General features: G+C 45.1%; 1 protein-coding gene across 2 annotated transcripts in view; it reads right to left on the minus strand.

Moving 5' to 3' along the window:
* Window positions 1-25,839, minus strand: part of Setbp1 (SET binding protein 1) — a 356,483-nt gene that overhangs the window by 312,428 nt on the left and 18,216 nt on the right. For both annotated transcript variants that reach the window (XM_021150811.3, XM_029472068.2), the window contains exon 2: window positions 20,728-21,357. In XM_021150811.3, coding sequence (XP_021006470.1) covers window positions 20,728-21,192 — 465 coding nt within the window. In that variant the 5' untranslated portion in view covers window positions 21,193-21,357. The remainder of the gene's footprint in view (window positions 1-20,727; window positions 21,358-25,839) is intronic.

Consider the following 25,839-nt stretch of genomic DNA (forward strand, 5'->3'; position numbering starts at 1 on the left):
TATCCTTTCTGAGTGCTCCAGCCAGTATCTGAAGACGATGGGAATATTTTAGGAATCTTTCTTCAGCAACAACCAGGCTCTTGTCTGATAACACTCCTTCCCATATAATGAACTGTGCTGTCTCTTGCCTCGTTAGAAATGAGGCGCTCATGACCAAGGCTGCGTTATGTAGGGTAAATGATGTTTAAGCAGCACATAACTGGTGGGTCAGTTTTATCTTTTGTCATAGCCTCAACCATTATGTAGCTGGTTCTCCAAATGCCTGGCTGTGGAGCTTCCACGTCAGGCCAGTATTGAAAGACAAATGTTATCCACTCTCCCTTCCCCTATTGCTCCCCCTCTTCTCTGCATGCTGCCTGGACAGGGCAGCTGGGAAATAAAGAGCTCCTTTATCTGATTTTCTTGGGCAGAGGCATGGTGAGTTCAGGAAGGTTCAAGAGGAAAGTGCCAAACGGTAATGAAATGGGCCAAGTAAGCAGGCAGGGCAGAATCCCAAACAGGGGCAATGAAATCCAGAGTCTTGTCCTTTGTTGTTGTTCTGTTTCTTTTACATCCAGCATTGTGACAACTAGAAAGTGTGTGTGTGTGTGTGTGTGTGTCTGTGTGTCTGTGTGTGTGTGTGTGTGTCTGTGTCTGTGTGTGTGTCTGTGTCTGTGTGTGTCTGTGTCTGTGTGTGTGTCTATGTCTGTGTGTGTGTGTGTGTGTGTGTGTCTGTGTGTGTCTGTGTCTCTGTGTGTGTGTGTGTCTGTGTCTGTGTCTGTGTCTGTGTCTGTGTCTGTGTGTTCTCTAGACAAGCTATGGTTGACCATATGATCTCGGACAGAACGTGAAACTTCACTACAGTGGACTCCACGGATTCCTCTGTGAAGCAGAATCTGCCTGAGGACTCTGAAGGTCTCTTTCTGCTTTCACATTCTTTGTGTGTCTGCATCCAACAATGGTAATTGATGGGACCCTCTCACGCAAATCGGAGAGCACGACAGGACCATATGAAGAAGTCTTCGGAAGAGACAAGGGCATCAGCTTTCTTTACAGCTAGAGTTTGAGGCCAAACAAGAAGAATGAGAGTCGGGGGTGGAGAAAGAAAAAAAGGCAAGATGCTAACTTCACAAAAGCAAAATTAAGGTGCACAGAAACTATCTGTCTAATCTGCCCACATCATAGAGCAAGCAAATTATTGGCGCTATTTGAAATATAATAAACGGTTGCTCAAGATCTTATTGTCACATCCTTGACCTAGAATGTTAGGGTGATGAACAGAAGTGAAGTTTCGCCTTGAATTTTCTAAACATTTCAGCTTCTGGTTTCTTTGGCCAGCCCCAATAGCTTAGAAAGCTTGATTGGCAGCCCCTCTGACCTCATGCCTGTTTTTCACAGGACCTCAAGTACAAAGCTGTCAGTGCCCACCAGAGCCAGTGGCCTCCTCTGACTCCTCTGGAGCTCTGACTGTCCCATCTGCACGGAAGACAATTCTCACAGGCATCAGAACCCCACAGAAACTCCTGGAAGAAAGACTCGAGGTAATCTTTGCAGCCCTGCATCACCTGAAGACCACTTACTAACAGGAGAGCCACTGGAAACACTGACGCGGACCAAGGAGAGGATAGAATAGTGTCTTCAACATAAGACAACTCAGCCATGCCAGGCGTGGTGTCGCACGACTTTAATCCCAGCACTCGGGAGGCAGAGGCAGGTGGATTTCTGAGTTCAAGACCAGCCTGGTCTACAAAGTGAGTTCCAGGACAACCAGGGCTATACAGAGAAACCATGTCAAAAAAAAAAAAAAAATAGACAGCAGTGCTGAGGACAAATCCAAGACAGAGGGTTGACTTGGGGACTGTGAGGAGCTGCTCTCATTATCTCCCGCCTCCTGCCTGTACAGAACATTGGTTTAAATCTCAGAAGTTACGGGAAAATCAAAGTGAAGTCAGAGCAGCAGGACGTAAGAGACAGGCCCTCAAGACATCAGCTGGAGGGAGAAACCCAGAAGAGCTCAGCCCACAGCCAGCTCCCCCAAATCATCCTTTTCAAAAATATATCGACTCTGTTCACAGCACACATACATACGTGTCCACACAGATACCCTCTCACATACTCATGTCAAGACACCCTCTCGTTGGCAAACAAGTGACAATATGCAAATCACTAGAAGCCACAAAGATTTGCTTCGGTGGGGGATACGAGCAAACAAGGAACAGTTTTGCAAGTGGGCACAGATGGCTTAGCTCCTCCGCTTACAATAGACACTAACAAGATTTGCCATAACTAATTCACTCTTTCACACCGCCGCTCTGCCCCCTTACCTTCTGAGAGTGAAAAATTTTCCCATCGTGGCCATCTGCATTTTTGTTCCTTTCTCCTGCACCAAAAAAGTGCAAGCCGCTCACCCATGCTGTCTGTGAACGGGTCACATTCAGATGGCTAAATCCAAGTAGGAGATGTCACCTTTGAAAGTAACCATATGCTGGCTTTTGTCATGCCCTCGCTTCACTGAAAGCCTTCTTTAGAGCAGGGATGGAAAAGTGTGTCCTATGTGCTCTGCTACAGGATAAATACGATGAGTTATAAAGACCAGAAACACCCAAAATGAGAGAAACACAGCAGGCCACATGGATGCCTAGAGACCCTCCCTGGGCTCTCTGGCTTTCACTAGACTATCTCCTCCATATATGACCTCCCAATCAGCTCTTGACCTGCATCGCCTGTAAACAGTGTGCTGTGACTCTGACCTCCTAGTGCTAGACTGTCCTATTTTATGAAAGACAAACTCCAAAGGCCACCAATTATCGCCCTGTGCTAAATAAGAGGAGCAGAAGCAGGTCCTCCTTCCCCTATCCAGCCCACCAGAGAGGAATCTGCCACAAATGTAAAATTGGGAGCAAAGGTCATCTATCATTAGGAATGAAGCCAGAAGGACAGGCAGGCATCCCGAAGCCAAGCAAATGCCTGCTCCTCCCTGGAGGTGCCAGAGGGGGCAAAGAGGCCCAGCTGCCTAGCCTGGGGCAGCCCAGGTCCAGACCTACCTGCACAGCTGCCCCATACAGGAAGTCAATCTTCAACACAAGTGGCAAGCTGCCAGCATTTTTTTAAAAAGGGTCCGGGGATGGCAGGCTGGCCTTTGTCAGGGCACTTGCTAGCTTTCTGCAAAGATCACCTATACATAAGGTGCCTTTGTGAGGCAGCCCTCTCCTGCAGCCCCAGAAACACTGTCACCACACCGAAGCAGGCACTCATCCATGTGTGTACTCTCTTAGATGCAGTCATTTCCTTCCTCCACTTGCAGTAGGCTCAGCCTCACACTCGGACCTGGTTTGATGCTTTTTCTGGCCTCTACTGTATTTTTGCCATCTTAGTTTCTCAGAGTTTTGCTTTTATAAAAGCCTCTATTCTTTCTTCTTTTTTTTTCCTGGATTCTGTACTTTCTTGTCTACAGTGCTGTCTTCTCTTTCTTTCTCTACACTGACATCCCAAGGACATCTCCCCAACCCCCAGGTTAAATATACCAATACAACCAAGCACACGTGTCTTCCAGACCTCAGAATAGATGTCTCTCACTCACATCTCATCTTGCTCTGCTCAACAGTGCTTCTTATCTTTGGTTTCAATTAGACAGATTGGCCCTATCACTCAATGAAATTGACCAGTCAGTCCCAAGGCATCTTTTGAGAATTGTTGACACCTTCCTTCCCAGATGAGTTGCTATGGGGAAGCCTTTCTGTCTTATTTCTACTTTGACGTAGCTTAAGAGTCAGACCGGAAACATTTCCCCAACGGGATATTTAAGGAACAAGAGCCAGTTACTTCTCTACAATATTGCCTGGTGTGCAACAAATAGTGATTGAAGAAAATCCTTTTGATTAGATGGATGAATAAATTAACGAGTGGCCTCATGATGCTGAGGAAGAGTGTAGTTAAAGTGAGATAATTAGCACCAGCATTGGCATCCAGGGCCCAGGAGGCTGAGCTCTGTGGGCCCCTCTGCGTCCTTCTTTTGCTTCTGTTCAGAAATCCACTTCTCCTCTGCTCCTTCCAGCTTCCCCTAACTCACAGCTCTGAGACCTACAGCCCCTGTGAAAGCCAAATTCCTCCTGCAGGTACAGCCCATGATAGCCGGGAGAACTGAGAATAGGTGCGTTGTATGATGTCAGGAGGAAGCATGCACAGCTGGGCAGTGCGTGCACACCATCATCTGCCACCTCCCTCACCCCGGGGAGCTACATGATAGACTCTGTCTCTTCATAATTGTTAGGACAAAATGTCTTTTCATACATAACTTTCTATAGAAAAGAGAGAAATCATTTAGTAAGAATCCCTCATTCTATGTGATACTTGGCTGCACAAGTATCCCATTATAGTCATTAATTGCTCATACATGCACACATGCATGTAAACACACACACACACATATGTGCGCACACGCACACACACACACACACACCACATTGTAAAATTCACCCCATCCACTTCTGTCTGTCCCCACTCTGTGCCTGTCTGTCATGTTTGTGGTACTCTTCATGTCTGTCTAAGGGAGTCAGCAGGTCCCCAGTGCCCTGGGTCACCAGTGCACACTGACAGGAGGAGGCAGAAAATGATACGCTAAGGAGAAGGTTCATGAATTTTGTAGATTTTCAGCCATATCCCGAATCATCATGTGGTCATTCTTGACCTCGGTGTCAAATCACCATAAGGGGCAATAAATGCACCATAAAGGCCACTCCCCTCCCCCAGGCTCCACAGTTAGGATGCTCTGTCTGTCACCTCCTCCCTCTACAGAGAGGAGTTGCCCTGATGGGAAAGCCTGAGCTTCTGGGGGTGGCTGAAATCTGACTAAACTGTCTCTGGTTTCCCAGACTTCTCACTGAGGTGGACTTGTTTTACACATGCGGCACCTGAGGCGTTGGGGAAGCTGCGGGTCTTAGAGAAGGCAGGGTCTCATCTCAGCTTCAGTCTCCTTTATACTGCAGCTTCAGGAGCCTGTGCAAGGTGCTCGGGAGTGTGGAGGACAGGCCCCGTGCTCCCTGCTTCCTGGCTGAGTTGCAGAGCTCAGGACAGTTTGCTGGTCCTTGCTGCCCCTGATTATCAAATAGGAGTGTCATCTGCCTTGTAATTGCCAGCCCGCAGCAAGTGGGCTTTCCACAGAAGAATCTTCCTTTTGCCTCTGATGTGTAAGGCATATCCTTCAGAGAGAAACCTGGAGACCTAAGAGGGTGGACACCAAAGGCTCTCCAGAAATGCCCTTGAGGATAGCAGGACATTTTCTTGAGTCAGCAGTAGGATTTTGGGGTCAGGGGACAACATGGGAGTGGCAAGAAATCTTGTTTTGGAGTTGGTTCTGATTTTCCTAGTTTGTTTTGTGTGTGTGTTCTATTTTTTTGTTGTGTTTGTTGTGTTTGTTTGGTTGGTTGGTTGGTTGGTTTTGGCTTTCCCCCTGCTAAGTCATGACCATGCAGGCTCTTAAAACAAGGGGGTCCTCCATCTACAGCTGACAGTAGCAGCTGCAGCCTCCGACTGTCCTGCAGAATGGCAGGGAATCGAATCAAAAGGAAAAGCAAGTGGGCAACCTTTCCTAAGGGAGCGTGAAACACAGAACCAGGCTTTCGGCAAACCCAGCAGACACAAGCCCTGATTGGAGGTTGCTTCGGAACAAAGGGAAATTGGTATTTAAAAAAAAAAATTCTCCTGAAAGCCAACTCAGCAGATGGGTTTCTCCTGAGCTCCAGGAGGGGTGGGGGAGGGGGGCTGGGAAAGGATGCTGGGGTAACACAACTGCCACCAGGATACAGATGACTGAAAAGTGACAAAGATGGGCGATGAGAGCTGACCTCTCACCCCAGAATTTCACAAAGGGTAATTACACCATGTGGCGGGTATCTGGGCCCGGAGGCTGACCATTTCCAACCCGCAGCTGTTGTCAGTCACAGCCACGTTGGGGGTTTTATCAACAACAGAGTGAAGCCAGGCAAAGAGAGGCCATTGAAGGAAGCCGTGGAGGAGCTTACTCACAGGCTATAGTTAGTCAGACATCCACAGCAGTGTGGTTCTAGAGAAGGCTACCTCCTAACTTTACTGCTCAGTTAGCACTTCACAGCCCTTACAGTGGCTTACTCAAAGACTCTTCAGGACAAGTAGAAGAAAAAAGGCACTATTAATCCCTTGTTCTGTACCAGGAAACACAGACCCCTTTGTTAAAGGCACTACTGGTATTTGAACCCAGAACCCCAGCTCCATAGCCACATCTCTTTCTAGCAGGCATGACCATGCTGTGCCCCATGGGTATCAGGTGCCCCATTAAAACAATGAATGTGAACACAAACATTGCAAACTTATTTAAAACAGGATGTGACTTCCCACCCCCACCCCCCGCTTTTGTTTGTTTTTCGTGTAATTCAATTTCATAGTTTCCCATCATGAGCTTCGTAGATGACGTCATGTCTCAGTGGTAAAAGGTGAGACCCACCATCTGCGAGTCTTAGATGTCAATGCACAGCTAAGTGTTCCAAAAGGGTCATTTGCCGAACTCTGCCTTTTCACTGCAAAGCATGATGCTTTCCATAATCCCGTGAAGAACCCTGGCTTAAATCTCAGTTAGCTCATTAGCCAAGAACCCAACAACATTACTGGAACCTCATTTTGTCCCAAGCTACCCTGCTCCTGGGACAGGGACCTGCAGACTGTTTTCTAGCTGTGCCAATACCAGACAGGAACTATAGACCTTGGGCAAATCTTCGATGCTCACCTTCACCCACAGCCTAGACCTAAAAAGCTGTACAAACTAGCCAGCCACAAGCTATTCAACACTTCTCACGTTAAAGATGGCCCAGCCAGACAGCAGCGAAACATCTTTCAATGATGGTATCCTGGTGCTGGAATCCAGGGAACCCAAGGCTTTCAGCTTGTACCTCCCCTTGCTCCCTAATTAGCTGTAGCATCAGGCAAGCCATTTTAAAAGCCCTCTGAGCCCTTTCCCAAGTCTATAAAACAGAGAGGATTAACAGTTACTTCACTGAAATGTTCAAAGAACATACCAGAAAGAGGCAATGGTCAGACACATATGAGCACATTTTCTCACAATACTACGTAGATGGGATGTCTGCTACCGATTCTCCATTCCATGTCCTACCTGCAGAAGATTTTGACAACTGATTGTAATTCCTCAGGATTTCCCTAACTGTACTGATTCTACCAGGGAAACCAAAGTTTCCTTGGTAGCAGGTGGCAACAGGGAAGGGGTCCTACAGGCGCTCCTCTGAGGGTGACAACCTTATATTCTATGATTCAGGTCAGCTCCTGGTGGCTAGAGCCTCTGGCGATTTGTCTTTGGCTGAGTTTCCTTTGGGGAATTCGGTCTCCAGGCTTTATCTCTGTCTTGCTCCAGGTCTACTGAGATTCTGCCTACACTGCCATGACTTCTTGGAAGAAAGAAAGGTCATTTTCTTTCTCCTGGGCTTGGGAGCCAGACATGGATTGAACATGTAATTCCTTTTTATTTTTTCCTTGACTTGGTTTTTCACAAGGCTTTTGCTGATGGCAAGGTGAAGGGGAGTAAGTAATAATGTAAAAAAAAATTCTTATTTTCTGTCTCTGAGCATGGAATTTCATTTTTTTTCCCTCACTACCACCAGTCCCTCTAAGCTGGGCAAAAATTTATATCAAATTTAGAGACACATGAGAGCAGAAAGAGTGGTTGGTGAGCTTGGGCCAAAAGACTCCTGGCCAAAACCAAGGGAGCTGACACTACTTTAGATCATGTGGTCCCTTGGTGGTTGACTTTCTAACTGCTTGGACGTGCCACCCAAGGCTGCAGAAACTTTAAATGGGAGTCAACAAATAACAAGTTAGTTTATGAGAGACTTGAATGCCTGCCTACACAGAGGTTCACAGATCGGCCGGTTCTCCTCCCATGTCATCCTTGGAAGGGACAGAATGTCATCTTTGTACTTCCTAGTCTCTCCATGTGACCCCATAACAACAGCACTGGGCACTCCCACTCCATCTGCCTAGTTCATGGCCACTTATCCCACGGGATACAGGAATCATGGAAAAATCAAAATGAGGTGCAGGTGACTGACAGCTTTTGGTGTTCCCAATAAGAGAACTTCCCTCTCTTGGGTTGAGACTATAGAATTTCTTCCTCCTTTGTCTTTCTTTGGTTCACCAGGCTTAAATAACTCAGGCCACTGCTTCCTGTCTTTTTCTATATTTATGCTCATCTGACTCAGATGCCTCTCATCAAAAAGGGATGGCTATGGCCACGCAATGTTTTCTGGATGTCCGTATCGTCACGTGATAAGGCCAATGCACAACCTATAGCAAACATGGAGGTGATGTCAGATCTCCAGGATGAGTTCTTTTAATTTTAAAGCATTGTCTTACCCAGGTACCACCTAGGTTCTGAAGGTGAGGAGAGTTTTCCTTGTCCTCTCAACATAGTATTCCAGAAGAGGTGACTCTTCCTTTTCCAGTTTCCTCCTGGTCATTCTAGGAAGGGATCAAGCATGCTGGCCAGGAAAGACCCTCATAGCTTTCCATGGGGATAAAGGAGTAAGTTTGACCTGGCTTGATCAAGGCAACCTTGGATCCTGACTCTCACCTCTCAGCAAGAGTAGTTTTGGTTGACTGAGGTAACTCTAGGCCTTCGGGAAGAGCATGTTACCCCAATTCTCAATAACCTTTTGGAGGCCAGTTCTCCCTAGCCAACGAGACTCTGACGTTGAGCAGCATTGATTCCCAAGTGGCTTGTGAGTCCTTAGGCCCCAGATTCTTACAGATGAACCTCACTTTACATCATTGGAAAAATTGAGATTGCTAAACCTTAAAATAGATCCCTGAGCCCGGCGGTGGTGGCGCACGCCTTTAATCCCAGCACTTGGGAGGCAGAGACAGGCGGATTTCTGAGTTCGAGGCCAGCCTGGTCTACAAAGTGAGTTCCAGGACAGCCAGGGCTATACAGAGAAACCCTGTCTTAAAAACAACAACAAACAACCAGATCCCTGAACCTAAAACCTTAAAAACCTAAAAAAACAAGAAAAAACAAAAACCCTTAAACCCATCGCTACATTTTCTACCACTGATCCACTTCCTGTTCTCTGTCACCAATCATACTCTATTTTGAGCTCTTCCTTGTTGATTGGTTTCAGACATTCCTATCTTTAGGGTATAAAGATGTGTGGAGTTCCCCAAGTCTTAAGATGCTCCCTTGAGAATTAAATCCAGGGTGGGGAAATCCCACCCACTTGCACTTCTTTTAACCCAAATGGTTTTGCTTGGTTTGGTATCTTTCCTAATTTAATTATTTATCTTTTACAGTCTTCTCCTGATAGGGACCTTATACCACTGAGATAAAGGAAGTCATCTCAAGATACTTCTAGCAGGGGCTTGTACCCAGTAATTACAGGATTTAATTCTCAACAAGAGGGGCGATGTGTGGCCATTGTTTAAACCCCAGCTGAGGGAGGTGTAAGCCCAAGAGCATTGGTGTACAGACCAGTGTTTTTAATTCTTTTGTGGCGATGCTCAGGGCCACTGTCAAGGACACTTAAAAATACAGTCTGAAGAGGGGAAGGAGGGTGTTCAAATAGTCTGCTCCCTTTGAGGGCCTTAGGTATGCAGAGGGGATTCCATTTCCACTCCAGAGGCTCAATTACTTCTCTTCCCCTCTCCATGGGATCATCACAGACAATTCCTCTTCTATTTGCCTCAAACCTAAGGAAGCAGGCTAATATATTACTGTAATATTGTCTTGTCTCAATTCAAGTTGACTGAGGGAAAATTTGGACAGTAGATTAAAATCCTAAACTCTAGTATCATCTCAAATGTGGGCCTGTTTTGTAGGAATCAAGGGAAATGACCTAAAACGTCTTAGGTTGAAGTCTTCCAGGAGCTCCACCAGGACTGGGTGCTGGACAAAGAAAAACGAAGAGAGGTGATCCAGCCCTGTGAGGCCTAGGAGGGGCAGAGCTTTCTGCTTTTATCACTTCTGTCTCTATAGCACTACCACAGGGGTCATGGTCCTTTTTAACCAGAGACGTTCAGCAATAAAAAAGTAGGTAGGAAATTTCTCTAGAGAACAGTAATACATCACTAGGCAACTAGCACCCATTGGCGCAATCTAAACTTGTCTCCTATCTTGAAATTTTTTTTTTCTTGTAGACTTCCAAAATCCCACCTCTCTGTCTCCTCTGTACAACAGACCCTTGTTTCCTGCTGCCTTCCCAAATGGGTCATTTATTGCCTCATGTCAGGCCTTCCACTTGGTTTTTCACCTTCCCTTCCCAAGACTATTCTTGGAACTTACTAGCCCAAATAACTAGGTTATCCCAAGAGCTTTCAGAAACACAGGAACCTCAGGCTCCACAGCCTTAGCAGCAGAACACATGCAGCTCAAGGTTAACAAAGACCCCAGGAATCCCCCCAGGACAGACCTTTAACATTATAGGGTTAAAGGTACTTAAGGCAGTATGGGGCAGGCAAACAAAAGGCAGCTCCCTCAAGAACTGACCTTGTTCCCTCAGGGAATAGAGATGGAAACTTGCCCCTTCCTGGTGTAACGATCCTGTCTATTTGTTTCTGGTCAGTATCTCTGAGTTATTTTATGGCAAAGGGAAACAAAATTCAGTTTGTCCCTAAAATTCTCTAAAATCACTGAAGAGAAAACCTGTGGCTACTTAGATTTCTTTTCGCTCAGGCTGTGTGTTTTGTAAACTGTTTTTCACTTTAACTTGCTTGTTCTTGATAAAACTTTAAAATGCGGTATGTATGTGCTGATGGATACAAGTAAAAAAAGGCCTTGTAAATACATACTTGTGAACGAAAATAATCTTCAGTTCTTGAAGCTTACCAAAATCTATGTGTGGGGGTGGTAAATGCTTCATAAAAACTTAAAATGATCCGTGTTCATATAAAACAACCCTCTCTGAGGGTCCCAAGATAAAAGTTTTATTAGGTTGTAAATTTTAACATTGATAAAGAGATAATGACTTTTTTCTACAACAGGTTTTTTTTAAGAAAAAAATTATTTCATGTGTGTAATAAATGGCTAAAAATAGAAAATAAAAATGCTGAGAGTTGGTTAAGATGCCTCAGGGTGATACACATTATAAATCCTTCTAGGACCGATTGCTAAAAATTTATTGTTCAAGACTAATATTAATATACAATTACTAAATATAAGATTTTATTAAGGTGTAATACATGTAAAATGAGTTATATATGTTTGTCAAATACCTCAATGAAATTTTCTTTTCAGATTGGAGATTATCACAGGTGATAAAATATCAACAAATTAAAAATCTAGGTAAGCATAAAAATGACCCCTCCAAGCATATACAGGTCCCCTAGGCATATATAGAACCCCCAAGCATAAACAGGAACCCCCCCAAAAAAGATAGACATGAAAAAAATGAGCCAACTTTTGTCTCTTGCTTCTCAAAGTCAACTAGATTCAGGGGACTTAGAGGCATCTCCCAAAGGGTCCTGCAGCTCTGGGTGGACACATCCCCCTAATTAGGGAGGCGATGATAATTACAAAATACAGACGAGCCTTCTAAAACCATAGTTACCTGGAAGTGGCACGTACTCTCTTCAGGGGGTACTTCTTGACCCCCAATCAACTACACTAGTATTTAGATGTCCAGGTTTCTTCCTCTCAGAGAAGAAAGCCCTGACTTCGCACACACTTTGGGTGACACCCACTCTTGAAAGGTGTCAGGACAGTGGACCCATCCTGTCTTCTGACCTAAGGGTTCTTTTGTCACTACCCCTGCCTACTGTCCATGTATTGACTCTAGCCTGCATCTTAATGGGTTCAGTTGCTTGTTCTCAGATCCTCGACATAACTCTGAGCCTTGGTACTATCTCTGTGTGTATGTGCGTGTGTATGTGCGTGTGTATGTGTGTGTTTGTATATATATATATATATATTAGATGCATGTATGTATGTGTGTGTATGTGTGTATATATATATATATGTATATATATATATTAGATGTATGTGTGTATGTATGTATGTGTGTGTGTATGTATGTATGACCCTCAAAGCCCAACATAACAGTAGCCAGTAGCCTATCATCTATTGAAATGGAAGTAAAGTAGGGTAACTGAAACACCTCAGAGAAGATAAGAAAAAGAGCCAAGTACCCAAATTCCTTCCTTCCTCCCTCCTTGTCCCCTCTAAGGACAGAGATGGAGAAATCAAGAAGCGTTCCATTGTTCACTCAGGTAGATCACTTTAAGTACACTGTGACCCACTGGGAAAATACCTGCTCTCACTTAGGCCTCCCCCCAGAGGTCCAGGCCCTGATGAATAGCCTGTAATTCCAGATCTGAACCAGTGAACCAACTAACCTGGCACAAAAGGCTGCTTACAACCCTATGCACATTTCTCCTCATAGCTGAATATTTTTTTTTTATTGTCGAGGTACAAGGATCCATCTGAAGGGACAGATGCCACACTTTCTATCCCTCACAGTGAACCTAGCCAGTGCAGGAGGCAAAGACCCTCTGGGAAAAATACCCAGTAAATAAGGTCTAGAAAACCCACTGAAGCAACCTGTAAATGATACTAATGATGATTATCAAACGGCCTCACAGGGTAGGATCTGCTCAGACTTCTCAGAGCAAAGAAAGGCCTCCATTGTTTCCCAGGTGAGGTCATGGGCCAATGGGGAGGTGAGGGAAGTTGACTCTAGGCATTGGAGGTACAATCGGGGTGTGTCGGGGATGGGGTGGGGTGTTGTTATGAACCAACAGACTGCAACTTCAACAGACTGCAACTTCACAGAGAAATTTCCACTCAAGATAGTGGGGGCGGGGGGAGGGGGGAGGCTGCCCATAGGAGATCTGCTGGAATACTACGGGCACTGGGAAAACACCCAAGCAGCAGCATAGCACCGGCCTCCTGAGATGTGTGTCCTTGGCAGACCATAGTCTGACACCCTTAGACTGTGTCTCAGCTTGCACACCTTCTGTACGGAGGGCTCACTGCTTTCCTTCTCACACTTAAGTACACTTGTTATGATGATAGATGACTGAAAGTCTGTGTGGGTGTCTGTGTTGAGGCTTTGATTGTGTACTCATCACCCGGAAACCTTTAGCTCTGTTAACCCTGTCTTCTCCTCGGTCCCTCTAGCCAATGACCCTTCCCTTTTGGGGTGAGTCTCCACAGGCTTATTGTCCCTCTGAGGATCAAGTGAAACCCGGCACCTAAACAGCTGGTCCTGTACAAATGATGAGTTTATAGTTCATGGAGAAAGACAAAATCCAAGAAGTACATGGCTTTGACATTCCATGTTGGCTGTTTGTCTTTGTTGAAAGCTGCCAGATGCTGGTAGCAAGGACTCTGGCCCTGGATGTGAGCACACTCCTGCCACTTCCCTGTGATTGAGCCACAGTTACCTTCAGCAGCACCCAATCACCCCCTGGCCTAATAACCTGCCTGTGAACAAACAAGGTTGGTGAGCAGGTCCTGGGATGCTGTGCATGTAACACTTGGAGATGAGGACGAAAAACAATTGGCTTTCATTAACTTAAAAAAGAGAGAAAGAAAGAAAGAAAGAAAGAAAGAAAGAAAGAAAGAAAGAAGAGAAGAGAAGAGAAGAGAAGAGAAGAGAAGAGAAGAGAAGAGAAGAGAAGAGAAGAGAAGAGAAGAGAAGAGAAGAGAAGAGAAGAGAAGAGAAGAGGAGATATGCAAGCCAGTCCTTGAGGGGCTTGCCTAATCCTGCCATGAGAGGCCTGAGACAGGATGATGGTGATTTAGGCCGGAACTACAAAGCAAGAGCTAGTCTCAGAAAAAAAAACAAAAACAAAAACAAACAAACAAACAAACAAAAAAACCATAAAGCAAAAAACCTGAACTTTTTGTAAGAGAAAAGTGTGGGGGAATACATAATGGAGACCAGGCCTTCTTCACAAAGAACAGCAGTATAGCTGCTGCCAGCTGAAACTATCTGTGGTCGTGGTCGCTTTGACACTTCAGAACGTTCACTCTGAAGCATCAGTGCCCTCGGCAGTAGTCTTGGTTTGTCACCCAAATGACCGCAGAGAGAGAAGACCTTTAACATATCTCTAAATAAATCCTGTAGCAATCTTCCCACGACCTCACTGCCCAAAAGCAGGTTCCTCTGCATTAAGCCTGTTTATGAGGGCATTAGCAGAGGAGGCTGAGGCATCCTCCAACTAATACATGAGGCATGGCCCAAGCCTCCCAGAACCCAGTCCTTCGGAGGTCACTGCACCTGCCCTGTGCCCACATGGAGGGATTTCAGATGCACTGTCAGAGAAATGAAAGACAGGAATCTAAGCAAGGAAGACTTCCACACAATGACACCAGGAAGTGCTTGTGTGGGCCCTGAACTTAATGAAGTCCATGCAATCGGAAAGTTCAAGATGTTGAAAAAGTTGCCCAGGGCTGAGCTAGCATAGCATGTCCTACCACACCTTCTCACTGTAGGGTCCTCACCTGCAAAATAGACCTGGTCCCTGAGGATCTGGTGCTCACACCTAGGGTATAGGATTGACAGTCCCTCTGAACAGCCCTCAAGCTTCTTTCTGGTTCTTGTAAGCGCACTGTCCCTGAGTGACTCAGAGTTCGCCAAACAAACAAACCAAAAAAAAACAAAAAACAAAAAACAAAACAAAACAAAAAAAAAACACTAAGATGTCCTTAGGGAAGTCCAAGGAGGAGAAATTGACTACCAAGAAAATATTAAGCCCAGGAGGAAGTAGGCCAGCTTGGTGATTTAAATCCTTAGAGAGTCCCAAACCCAGAAGAAAAAACTACAAAACAAACAAACAAACGGCCAAAAAAGAAAACCAGGTTGCATGGTGGGAAATAACTTAAAAGAAAAAGAGTGTTCTCTTTGAATGCATGTCTCGTTGCTTTCAAAGCTCAACTTTGTTATGTGCTCCATGATTTTAAGGCGTTTGATATACTTGGCGGGGGAGGTCTTGGCGGGGTGCAGTTTGATGATAAAACAGTAACCAAGGCCGAGATCATCATCTATGTGACTAATAATTGTCACACTCTTAGAGAGGATGCCTGGCCTGGTCAGCAGAATGGCTCAGGGATCTGTAGTGAGAATTCAGAGGTGGAGACCCAACTAGGAAGAGGCTTCCAGCTGAATTCTCAGTAAAGGTGGTTACCAGCTCCACCTTCAGTTGGCTGTCTTACTCCTTTGCCTTTACTGGTGCAGGATTCCCGGTTACTCTGGGAAGCAGCGATACCTTCAGAGGAGGGGCAGACACCCAACAGGTACTATTTTAGCTACGAAATAACCCAACCACCGTCTCCACTCAGTAAACATTTCCCAAGTGATGAATAAATAAGAATGTGTTACCTTAAAAGGATAAATAAATAAACTACAGCAGAAAAATCATTAATCAAGAAGATGCATGCAGCCTTTTGCAAAGAAATGCTTCCAAGACTTGCCCTGCTTGCTAGCTGTCATGACAGAAGAATCAGAGAGATACCCAGGAGTTGGAAATATTACATCCCCATGCTTGCACAAACAATGCAAGAGGGAGAGACAAGAGATGGTGCTACCCAGCATGAAGGTAAAGCAGGGGTACCTGAGCCCCAGGAGGAAGGGAGGCTCAGACTCATGCTCGCAGACACTGACTCATAGACCCTGACTGGACTGGAGGAGAAACAATTGCCAGACAGTCTGACCCTTTAATAGGTCCAACTGAGATTAATCTCGGTCAACCCCTGCCTAGAAGTCCCTGTCCAGAAGCCCCTCAGCTCTCCAGTCCTCAACAACGCAGTGCATCTATTAGCACAGAGGTCCAAGAGAGCAATGTGTCACTCCTCCTATTCTAAGAAAGGTGGGTAACACTGGAGAAAATCCTCCTTGCTATCAATCACTTTACCTCTCTGCAGCAAGCACTGATTCAAATCCTGACAGAGTCCAATTAAACCCATTCATTCCTACCAAGCGTATGTTAGTTACCCCTCTTTCCCATCCCTAGCTCCCAGAAATTCCTTTTCCTTCTCATACTTTATGCGTTTGACACGAAGGAAGTGCTGTCTAGGATGGAGTAATAAAAGTCTTCTCAGGAGAAGACCACATCTAGGGGAAGAGGGGAATGATCCCGAACTCCTGACCTTCTAGAGACTGAAATACATCACCTTTGGCGTATAACAGGACCAGCTCCAAAACCAATCCTTACCCATTCTCGCTCATCCTCTTCCAAAGCAACCCAAACCACAACTTCTTCCTCTTTCAATGACTATTTATGGGCAAGGTCTGTCCTATGGGCTGACAGGAGATACAACTCAATAAATCAGAACTCTTACGATGATACGTGCTGAAATAAATTAGCCAGATTCCCTCTAGTCTTTCAAGTTACACCACCTAGAAATTGTCATCTAGATTTGGCAGATGAAGACACTGGCCCTCAGAAAAGTTACAGTAAGGGATCCAAATAGGCAGAGCCACTTAGCAGACCAAGGAGTGCAGCTCGGATACCCCCACCCCTTCTCTTGCTGTTGAACTTAGAGTGGAGTGGCTAAGCCCCTGTCCTCACACAGAGCTGCTAAGCTCTGAGCTGAGAGCACCTTCAGGTCTACCACTGCTGGAGTTGTGAGTCTCCTGTGTGTTTTGAACTTGAACTTGCCTCTAGAGATTCATCTTCATGTTCTCTGTTGTTTTTATTGACTGGCCTGAAGGGAAGCCAGAGTGAGCACGAGTCACCGTGTCACTGACTCAAGTAACTGTAGGAATCAACAGTCGCTCCGCAAAGCCCCAGGAATATGTTCTGAGCATCCAAACCCATCAGACACAGTTTACACACTTTCCATGAACCAACGATCATGAACCCTCTGCTGAAGGCCATCCAGACCTCCATCCTCGACTGCTGTGCTGGTTTAAAAAAACACCATTAACCTTGAGGCCGTGAGGTACTCTTTTTGAGTTCTTCCATTGGAGTGACTATGTTCTTTTACCATCCACACATGCTCTCTACGTTGGAGGCTTAGTCCTAGGCTTGAAATTCGGAACGAAAGTGCTACAGAGAATTGACCATGGGTCTTGTCGTCGTCATCCCAAAGCTGTAGACCATGGCGCCTACAAACACAGTAAGGAAGCCACTTGTAAGGGGTAAGCCACATGACAAGTTTCCCAGGGAGCTTTCCTTTTCAGAAACAACCACATGGGACGCAATCTAAGCTCTCTTTGCTTGAAGCTGTCAATCACCTGAATCAACTATTAATCCCTTCGCTTAAATATAAAAGAACATACCAGAACAATAAACTTCTCTCTGCCTCCAGACTTGAATCCCCAAGACACTCAAAACCAACCCCAATGAAACACAACACTTGCTGTACTGGATTCTGTCTCTCCCCTAAGTCAGTTCGATAAATACTGTGGGAGGTGAGACAATTAATTGTACGTCGGTCCATGAAGTTAGAAAGTGATGTGGACTGAGTTTCCTTGATTGCGCTGCCCTTTACTTACTAAGAGACAGAGTCTCTTGATAGACCTTGAGTTTAGCAAGACTAGCTGTTCAGAAAGCCCAGCCACCTTGCTGTTTACACCTCCTCTGTGCCAGGATTACAGTTATGCCAGACACATTTATTATCATCATTATTATTTATTTATTATTATTATTAATGTAGGTTCTAGGACCCAAAGTCAGGTCCTTACATTTGCAGGAGAAGCACTTTACTGACTAAGCTTAGTAAATACTTTAAGCTCTAGAGGCCAGTGTCAAGGCCCAGCGCGACCACTGCACTAATAAAGCAGTCACAGACAAAATGTAATCAAGTGGACTTGGCCTCACTCCGTTAAAACTTTATTTATGGACACTGAAATTTGAATTTCAAAGAAGTTTAACATACTTCAAAATATTTCTCTTTCTTTGATTTTTTTTTAAATCTTTTCAGAAATTTATAAAAACCATTTTTGTGTGTGTGGGCTGTAGAAAAACAGGAAAGGGACTGAATTTGGCCCACAGGCTGTGGTTGCCAACCCTTGCCCAATGTCAGAACGCGCATCCAAATGCCCTCAAGAAAACATCTCCACCCACTCAAGGACCAGTTCTACATGGCCTCTTGGAACTTCTCAGAGTAGGACTGGGTTCCTAGGGACCACCCTGTGCCCACATCTTCAGAACAGGGTTCCCATCTCCAAGAGATGCCAGAAACTGGATCTCAGGAATAGATACTGATTGGTATTTACAAGACACCATCTCCAACCTTTCCCTGTCCCTGACGGTTGTTGAATATCTCTAATTTACTGTCAGTAAATTCTGCAAGTTCCACCACTGAATTTTTCCATACAAACTACAGGCAAGGTTTCCACGCAGACCCTCAACCTCAGCGTTTGGTTGATCTCCGCAAAATGACAGGCATTTGAAGACTAATAAAGTCAGTATTCTAACCCAATAGAGATAAGAGATTGTCCTTGCCATATATCAAGGAATTACAACCCCATGCTAATAACTTTATTCGTTCACTCCTGGAAAGTAACAGCTTTCCGAGTGACTACATGCAGAGGAGACAGAGAGACACGATATGCAGCCAGCGTCTAGGAGCTGAGACATTTTATAAGCCCCTCCATCACAGTGACATCAGAAAATGCTACTGCGCAGTGGAATCCGGCCCCCTTCGCTTCCACTCCTTCCAACTGGGAGGCATAAAAATGCTTACCACGAGGCAAACCACATGTTCAAATAAGGGATTTCATCTTTCTAATAAAAACACTCCGCTTCCTCATTCACACTTCAGTTTAGATTAAATTTGGGGTTGAACCCCCAAACTGTGAGCTGCTACTCAAATCCCAGTATGGTGGGAATGGAGAGAAAGTAATCAACATAGTTACAGCTTTCAGGAACCCCCTCAACACACACATACACACACACACACACTCACATGCACACACACTCACATGCACTCACACACATGCACACACACACAGACAGACAGACACACACACTCACATGCACACACACACACTCACATGCACACACTCACTCACATGCACACACACACTCACACGCACACACACACTCACACACACACACTCACACACACACTCACATGCACTCACAAATGCATATACACACATGTTCTCACAGACACATACTCACACACTGACTCACACACAATACACACACACACCATACTCACACAGGCGTGCACACACACTGACACACACAGACAAACTCACACACACACACACACACACACACACACACACATTTCAATAGCACATAAAGAACTGGGCCACCTCAGTGGTCAGAGACAACAAGTACTCCCTTTCCAACCTAAGACACCCAACTCCAAAGCAACAATGTCACTTTATAAGTGACTCAAAAGTTCCGGTCAGGTATGAAGATGACCTTTGTTTGCAAAACAGAGAGCTCATGAACCACTGCCAAGTTGTAATGGGAGGAGGGGTGTGTGTGACCCAGATGCTCTGGCAAATGAAGCCAATGGTTATTCTTCCCTGGCCCCAAACACTAATGGAGCAGGGAGTCAAGTGTCCTGGTTTCCCAGTACTGAGGCTTCTGGATGAAGACGGTTCAGTTTAAACACAGGGCAAGTTTGTCTCGAGACAACTGTGAGCAGTTGTCGTGTTTGAAAGAAGCTTCTAGCTCACGTCTTTGACTTTTAGTGCAAAATATCAGTGAGAACCCCTGGCCCGAGGGCCAACACAGCTCCGTGATACAGAAGCCATATGACGTCTGCTCAGCTTTTTGAAGGAGTGCCACGAAGCTTACAAGACTACCAGTGACAGGAACATTCCAGAACACTATCATACTTTGGTATAAGAACTTTAAGTTCTTATACCAATCTAGTACAGGTAAATAATTATACATCAGTGAAAGGCAGAACCTGATTAAAACCTGAACCAAAAAACTTGGTCAACTAAAGTCTCTTTCAGAGCCATGCCAAGGCCACCTAGATTCCTGAAGGCTAAAGCTTTCTATCCTGGGCCTGTCTTCCGCTATCACAGGCTGAGTACCACTCCCATCCCCAGAAGGAAGTACACTATAATTCCACACACATGCAGAATAATACAATAAAATATGGATCCAACCATCCCCAAGGAACTGATCCTGCCTAGCACCTCTGTCTGCACGCCTGTGTTTGACATCTGGCAGGAAAGTGGACCAGACTCATTCAACCCAGAACCAGACAGGTTCACCATGTCTCCGATCGCAACTCATTCAGCTGGACTGCAGACCCTCCCCTTTTCTAGTATCCTCTTCTCATATGGTTCTCTGATGGTATACTTTCAGGATGAATGTCTCTGGGTCACAGGGAAGACTCTATCGTAAAGGAAACAGGGCTTTCTCAAGAGCATTCACCTCCTGAAGTACTACAACACTGATAAATGAAACCAAAAGTTAGTTGTGACACTTCTTGGCTGCTCTGATTGACCAACTAGGAAAACAGATGCAAATGTTAAAACAAAAGCGAAGCAAAAAGTACTTTAAGCTTTTGGAAGACTTGGCTGACCTGACCTATGGGCTATTTCCTAATGAGCAAGATATGTTCCCAAATCCTAATTCCCTAGTAGCTTATGTTTCCTAGGTGAGTATAAAATATAATGATAAACTCAACATTATACTATATTATATCATAGACTTGGCTGTAGGCCCTACATATTCCATCAAAGAGGCTGGTGATTCAAAAGTAAATACATTGGAAAATAGATTGACTTAAAAGTTGGTGACAGAATAGCAAAACCAGAAACAAAGCCAAACTTGCAAGGCGCGGTTCCCTACCTTCTTTTTGGAGTGGTTTCTTTCGTCTTCCTTTGTCGCTTTGCTATTTTTCCCAGTACGGGACACCTTCTGGTCCCCAGACTGCTTTATGGTGATCTTGATCTCAGGTGGGCAGATATAGTTCTCCAGGTTTTTGGGGGGTTTCTTAGCCCGCTTTGTGGTTTGAATCTTCAGCTTTAAGCTCCCCTCAGTGAAGTTGGCCTCCTTGATGGAGAACTCCTGCTCCTCCAAGCCATCTCCAGCCACCCATTTCTCACTGTCTGCATTAGAATTGCAATCCACATCGCGTCCTGAGCCCAATTCATCCTCCTCCTCTGGCTCCATGCGTTCTCCACCCACAGAGATGCCTTTCAAGGACTCTCCTGTACAGCCAGGAGCAGGTGGGGACCTGGATGAGGAGCCCTGAAGGAATTCCGACTCACTCCCTCTTTGCCGGCAGCTGCTTAACATTTCCCTGGGCTCCATGATAATCCTACAGTCTTCAGGAGTTCTCAGGACAGGAAAGGGATGAAGGGGAGCAGAAAGGATCAAAAGAGAAGAAACCCAAAATTCCAAGAACAAAGTCGTCCAGCCGTTGGGTTCAATGTCCCAAGAACGGAGATGTGGCGGAGTCCTCAGAAGGGATCAGATCTGTAATTGAGAGAAGCAGAGAGGTAATTGGCTATGGTAGGAAAGAACCAGACCCCAAGATAGCCAATGTCCAATTCCCACGTGCCTACAGTATCAGAAAGTCCATTCAAATTGTGCATAATCAAACTGAATTGCACCAGAGCAGAGGGGAACCCAATGGGCCCAGACCATCCATCTGGATGGCTTACTGTTATTTTTTATGGCTTCAGGTCCAATAATAAAGACCTGTGAGTCCTGAGCCGGGCTCAGCTTGTTCTTGAAGCCACAGCGGACTCCATGACTCCAACCACAATGACAGGGCAGTCTGAATGCTGACCCAGGCCCGGGGGACTGTATCTAGGTGATTTGTCTTATCACTTCTCTCTTCCATCTGAGGAAAAGTTTGCAAAATGAGAAGAGCTGCACCACCCACCCCTCTATAGGAAGAACATCACTGAGCCCACTCCTGACGGTTCGTGATCACGTGTCATTATGTGAACCACACATTATTCCCGGTACTCAGAATTTTCTAGTTTTTGTCATTGCTGGTTTGTCCTATTTGCTTTGGATGTTTAGTCTTTTGTTCTGTGAGACAGGGTCTCATTTTGTAGCCCAGAATGGCCTGGAGCTCACTGGGTAGCTCACGCTAAACTCTAATTTGTGGCAATACTCCCGACTCAGCTTACCAAACGCTGATAATCTCCACCTGACCTACCCCTCATGGCAAGCTACCTCGTAAACTTGGGTGTGAGAACTGATAAGAAAACCAAAATATTTCAATAGGAAATCACGAATAACCTCAGGAGTAATGCAAAACAGACTTTGACGTGTTTTATCAACAGAAACATGAGGCATTTAATCATTTCCATTACTTATATAAAATAGCCATTTGTACAATTGGTGACCTTCTCTTTTGTTCCTTAGATGAAAGGTTATTATGTCCACACAACAGAACAGCAGAACAAGAGGGAGAGGGAAGCACCATTTCACAAGCCATCAAAACTGTCAGGCCTCCCCACTAGCAGCTTCCCTCCAAGATGAAAAGGGAAAAATCAGGTTCTCTCCAGATAATCACAGGATGAGTCAAGTATGCCTTGTACTCATTCCATCACTCCATTCTCTAGTTCAGACACTTGATTGCAAAAGCCAAAGGCAAGGCCAGATGTCTATCTGTAAGAGAAAGCCTACTGTCCCAGAGGGAAACCACAATATCTTCCTAATTTAAGAATAAGGTTCCTCAGAAAATTGGACATAGTACTACCCTGAGGACCCAACTATACCTCTCCTGAGCATATATCCAGAAGATGTTCCAAACGGTAAGAAGGACACATGCTCCACTATGTTCATAGCAGCCTTATTTATAATAGCCAGAAGCTGGAAAGAACCCAGATGTCCCTCAACAGAGGAATGAATACAGAAATAATTCTGATACATTTACACAATGGAGTACTACTGCGCTATTAAAAATAATGAATTTAGCCGGGTATGGTGATGCACGCCTTTAATCCCAGCACTCAGGAGGCAGAGGCAGACGGAGTTCTGAGTTCAAGGCCAGCCTGGTCTACAAAGTGAGTTCCACGACAGCCAGGGCTATACAGAGAAACCCTGTCTCAGAAAAAAACAAAAAACAAAAAAAAACAAAAAACAAAAAAAAAACAAAACAATGGATTTATGAAATTCAAAGGCAAATGGATGGAACTAGAAAATATCATCCTGAGTGGGGTAACATAATCACAAAAGAACACACATGGTATGCACTCACTGATAAGTGGATATTATTAGCCCAGAAGCTTGGAATACCCAAGACACAATTCACAGACCAAATAAAGCCCAAGAAGGAAGACCAAAGTATGGATACTTTGGTCCTTCTTAGAAGGGGGAACAAAAACCCATGGGAGGAGTTACAAAGTGTGGATCAGAGACTGAAGGAAAGGTCATCCAGAGACTGCCCCACGTGGGAATCCATTCCATATACAGTCACCAAACCCAGACACTATTGTGGATGCCAACAAGTGCTTGCTGACAGGAGCCTGATATAACTTTCTCCTGAGAGGTGCTGCCAGTGCTTGACAAATACAGGGGTGGATGCTCTCAGCCAACCATTGAACTGAGCACAAGGTCCCCAATGTAGGAGCTAGAGAAAGGACCCAAGGAGCTGAAGAGGTTTGCAGCCCCATTGAAGGAACAATATGAACAAACAAGTACCCCCCCCCCCCGAGCTCCCTGGGACTAAACCACCAACCAAAGAGTACACATGGAGGGACCATGGCTTCAGCCGCATATGTAGAGCAGGATGGCCTTGTTGGACATCAATGGAAGGAGAGGCTCTTGGTCCTGTGAAGGCTTGATGCCCCAGTGTAAGGCATGCCAGGACAGGGAAGTGGGAGTGGGTGGATTGGTGAGCAGAGGGAGGGGAGATGGGATAGGGAGTTTTTGGAGAGGAAGCAAGGAAAAGGGAAAACATTTGAAGTGTAAACATAGAAAATATCTAATAAAAAGTTCAGAAAAAAAGAATAAGGTTTCATTACTTCTGAGCCATCCTTCTTACTTCAGTGAGCACTCTCCCTATTGCTAGCAGGGAACACTCTACACATTGTCTCTGCCCACCTATGAGCTCAACAGTTTAAAGAACTGGTCAGCCAAGTGTGCTGTTTCAAGAACTGGCCTACCAAGTGTGCCCCATGAGGCTTATAGGGACACAGTGAGAACAACCAGAAACTGGAACCTGACAGCTGAGTGTGTGTCATCTGGCTTTAAATCCAGCACATTCTCAGTCAGTCCCCTGCTAGAAAGCCAGAGGGGGGAGCAGCTAAGGGAAGAGAGCTCCATACGAGCCATGCATGGCCCGCCAAGAAGCCCAGAAACATACTCAGATCCTAGACATGGTTCAATTTTGCACACAGGCATGCTTATAAGCAGCTTCACTCTGAGGAAAAATCAGTAGTGCATTTTTCGTCTGAAAGTGATAAGTCTGCCCTGGTAAAATCACGAGCACCTTTGCTGTGGCTACCAAGAAAAACACTAAAGAGCAACTTGTAACTCAGAGGATGGACAAGACTGTGTGTCTTCCTGTGTTGGAGAATTCATGACACTTATTAAAAAAAAAATTCTGAAGTCTATCTCCAGTATACCCATGTTCCTATATTCTTCAAACCTTTTATTTTCTAAAGAGTCACATTTAAGTCAACTGTAGTGGTATATGCCTGTGACCCCCAACATTTGGGAAACCATGGCAGGAAGATCACAAGTTCAAAGCCAGCCTGGCCAGCCTACATAGTGAGTTCCAGGACAGCCAAGAATATACAGAAAGACACTATCTCAAAACAAACAAACAAACAAACAAACAAACAAACAAGCAATGGTCTTATCAAGTCAACATCCACTGATTCTACTCTTATCAGGGGCACATACTCCAGTGTCACCCTAACATATCAAGATGCCTTAGGACAAGGCCTTGTTGATAGCAGGGAGAGTCCAGTAGGCAGTAAGCCTCTCTCCATCTACACCCCATCTCCAAACACATTTGAAGCAATTTTTTCCTAAGGACAACAGCACCCAAGGTTTATCCCCTTAGGCGGGAATCACCAACATTATGCTTTAATTTCTCAGTAGCTACCCACACAATTACCCTCAGGCACAAATACCAATGCAGGATGTAAAATAAGGCATAGACTTCCTCAGAAGCACTTAGCAATCCACCCGGACTTCAAACCAGAGCAGGCAGATCCTGTGAGGAGATGAAAGAAGAAACACCAGCTACAGATGAACAGACAGGCTCTGAAGTGGGTACATAATTACTAGGAAGAAAGCATCTCCCGTTTGAAAACGGTTTGCTTGAGATTTTCATATATTCAACTGCATGAGTCAGTTAACTATTTAGATATGGTAATAAGAGATCCATAAAAATAAAGATCCAATTCAACAATTGTTTCTCAATTCCTCTAAAGAAGAGCAGACCCTTGATTAGAGATTTGGAAAGCATCTCTGAAGAATGCTACACTGTCAGCCTAGGAAATCTCCAAGAAGATCTCTTTCTGAGAAATTAGGCAACGATTAAAGAACTATTAAAGAAGAAAGGCCCTGGTGTGGGTGGGGCATAGGGTGATGGATCATTTGTTAACCTGTCTGTCCCAGAAACGAGAGAATCTGAATGAAGGTCTCTAGAACCCACTTCAGTACAAGATGGCTTGCTTGTCATTTCAGCCTTAGGAGGTATAGTTGGGATTCTCAGGAGCAAGCTGGCCATGGAGACCAATGTTATCAAAGTCAAGCCTCCACATTTGCATGTAGGAGGGGATGCATGCGTGCAAGTGAGCCTACACACACACACACACAACTGCCTACATGCAATCATGCCATACTTAACCACGCCATGAAAAGAACAAAAAAAAAAAAAAGAAAGGGGGGGGGAGAAAAGGAAGAGGAGGAGAAAGAGAAAGAGGAGGAGGAAAGCAGAAAGAACATAGAGAGAGCAGACGATGCAGTCCAAGGCACCTGGACCAT

Source organism: Mus caroli, unplaced genomic scaffold (genome assembly GCF_978045245.1).
Source record: "Mus caroli unplaced genomic scaffold, Mus_caroli_1 scaffold_19, whole genome shotgun sequence".
Lineage (NCBI taxonomy): Eukaryota > Metazoa > Chordata > Mammalia > Rodentia > Muridae > Mus > Mus caroli.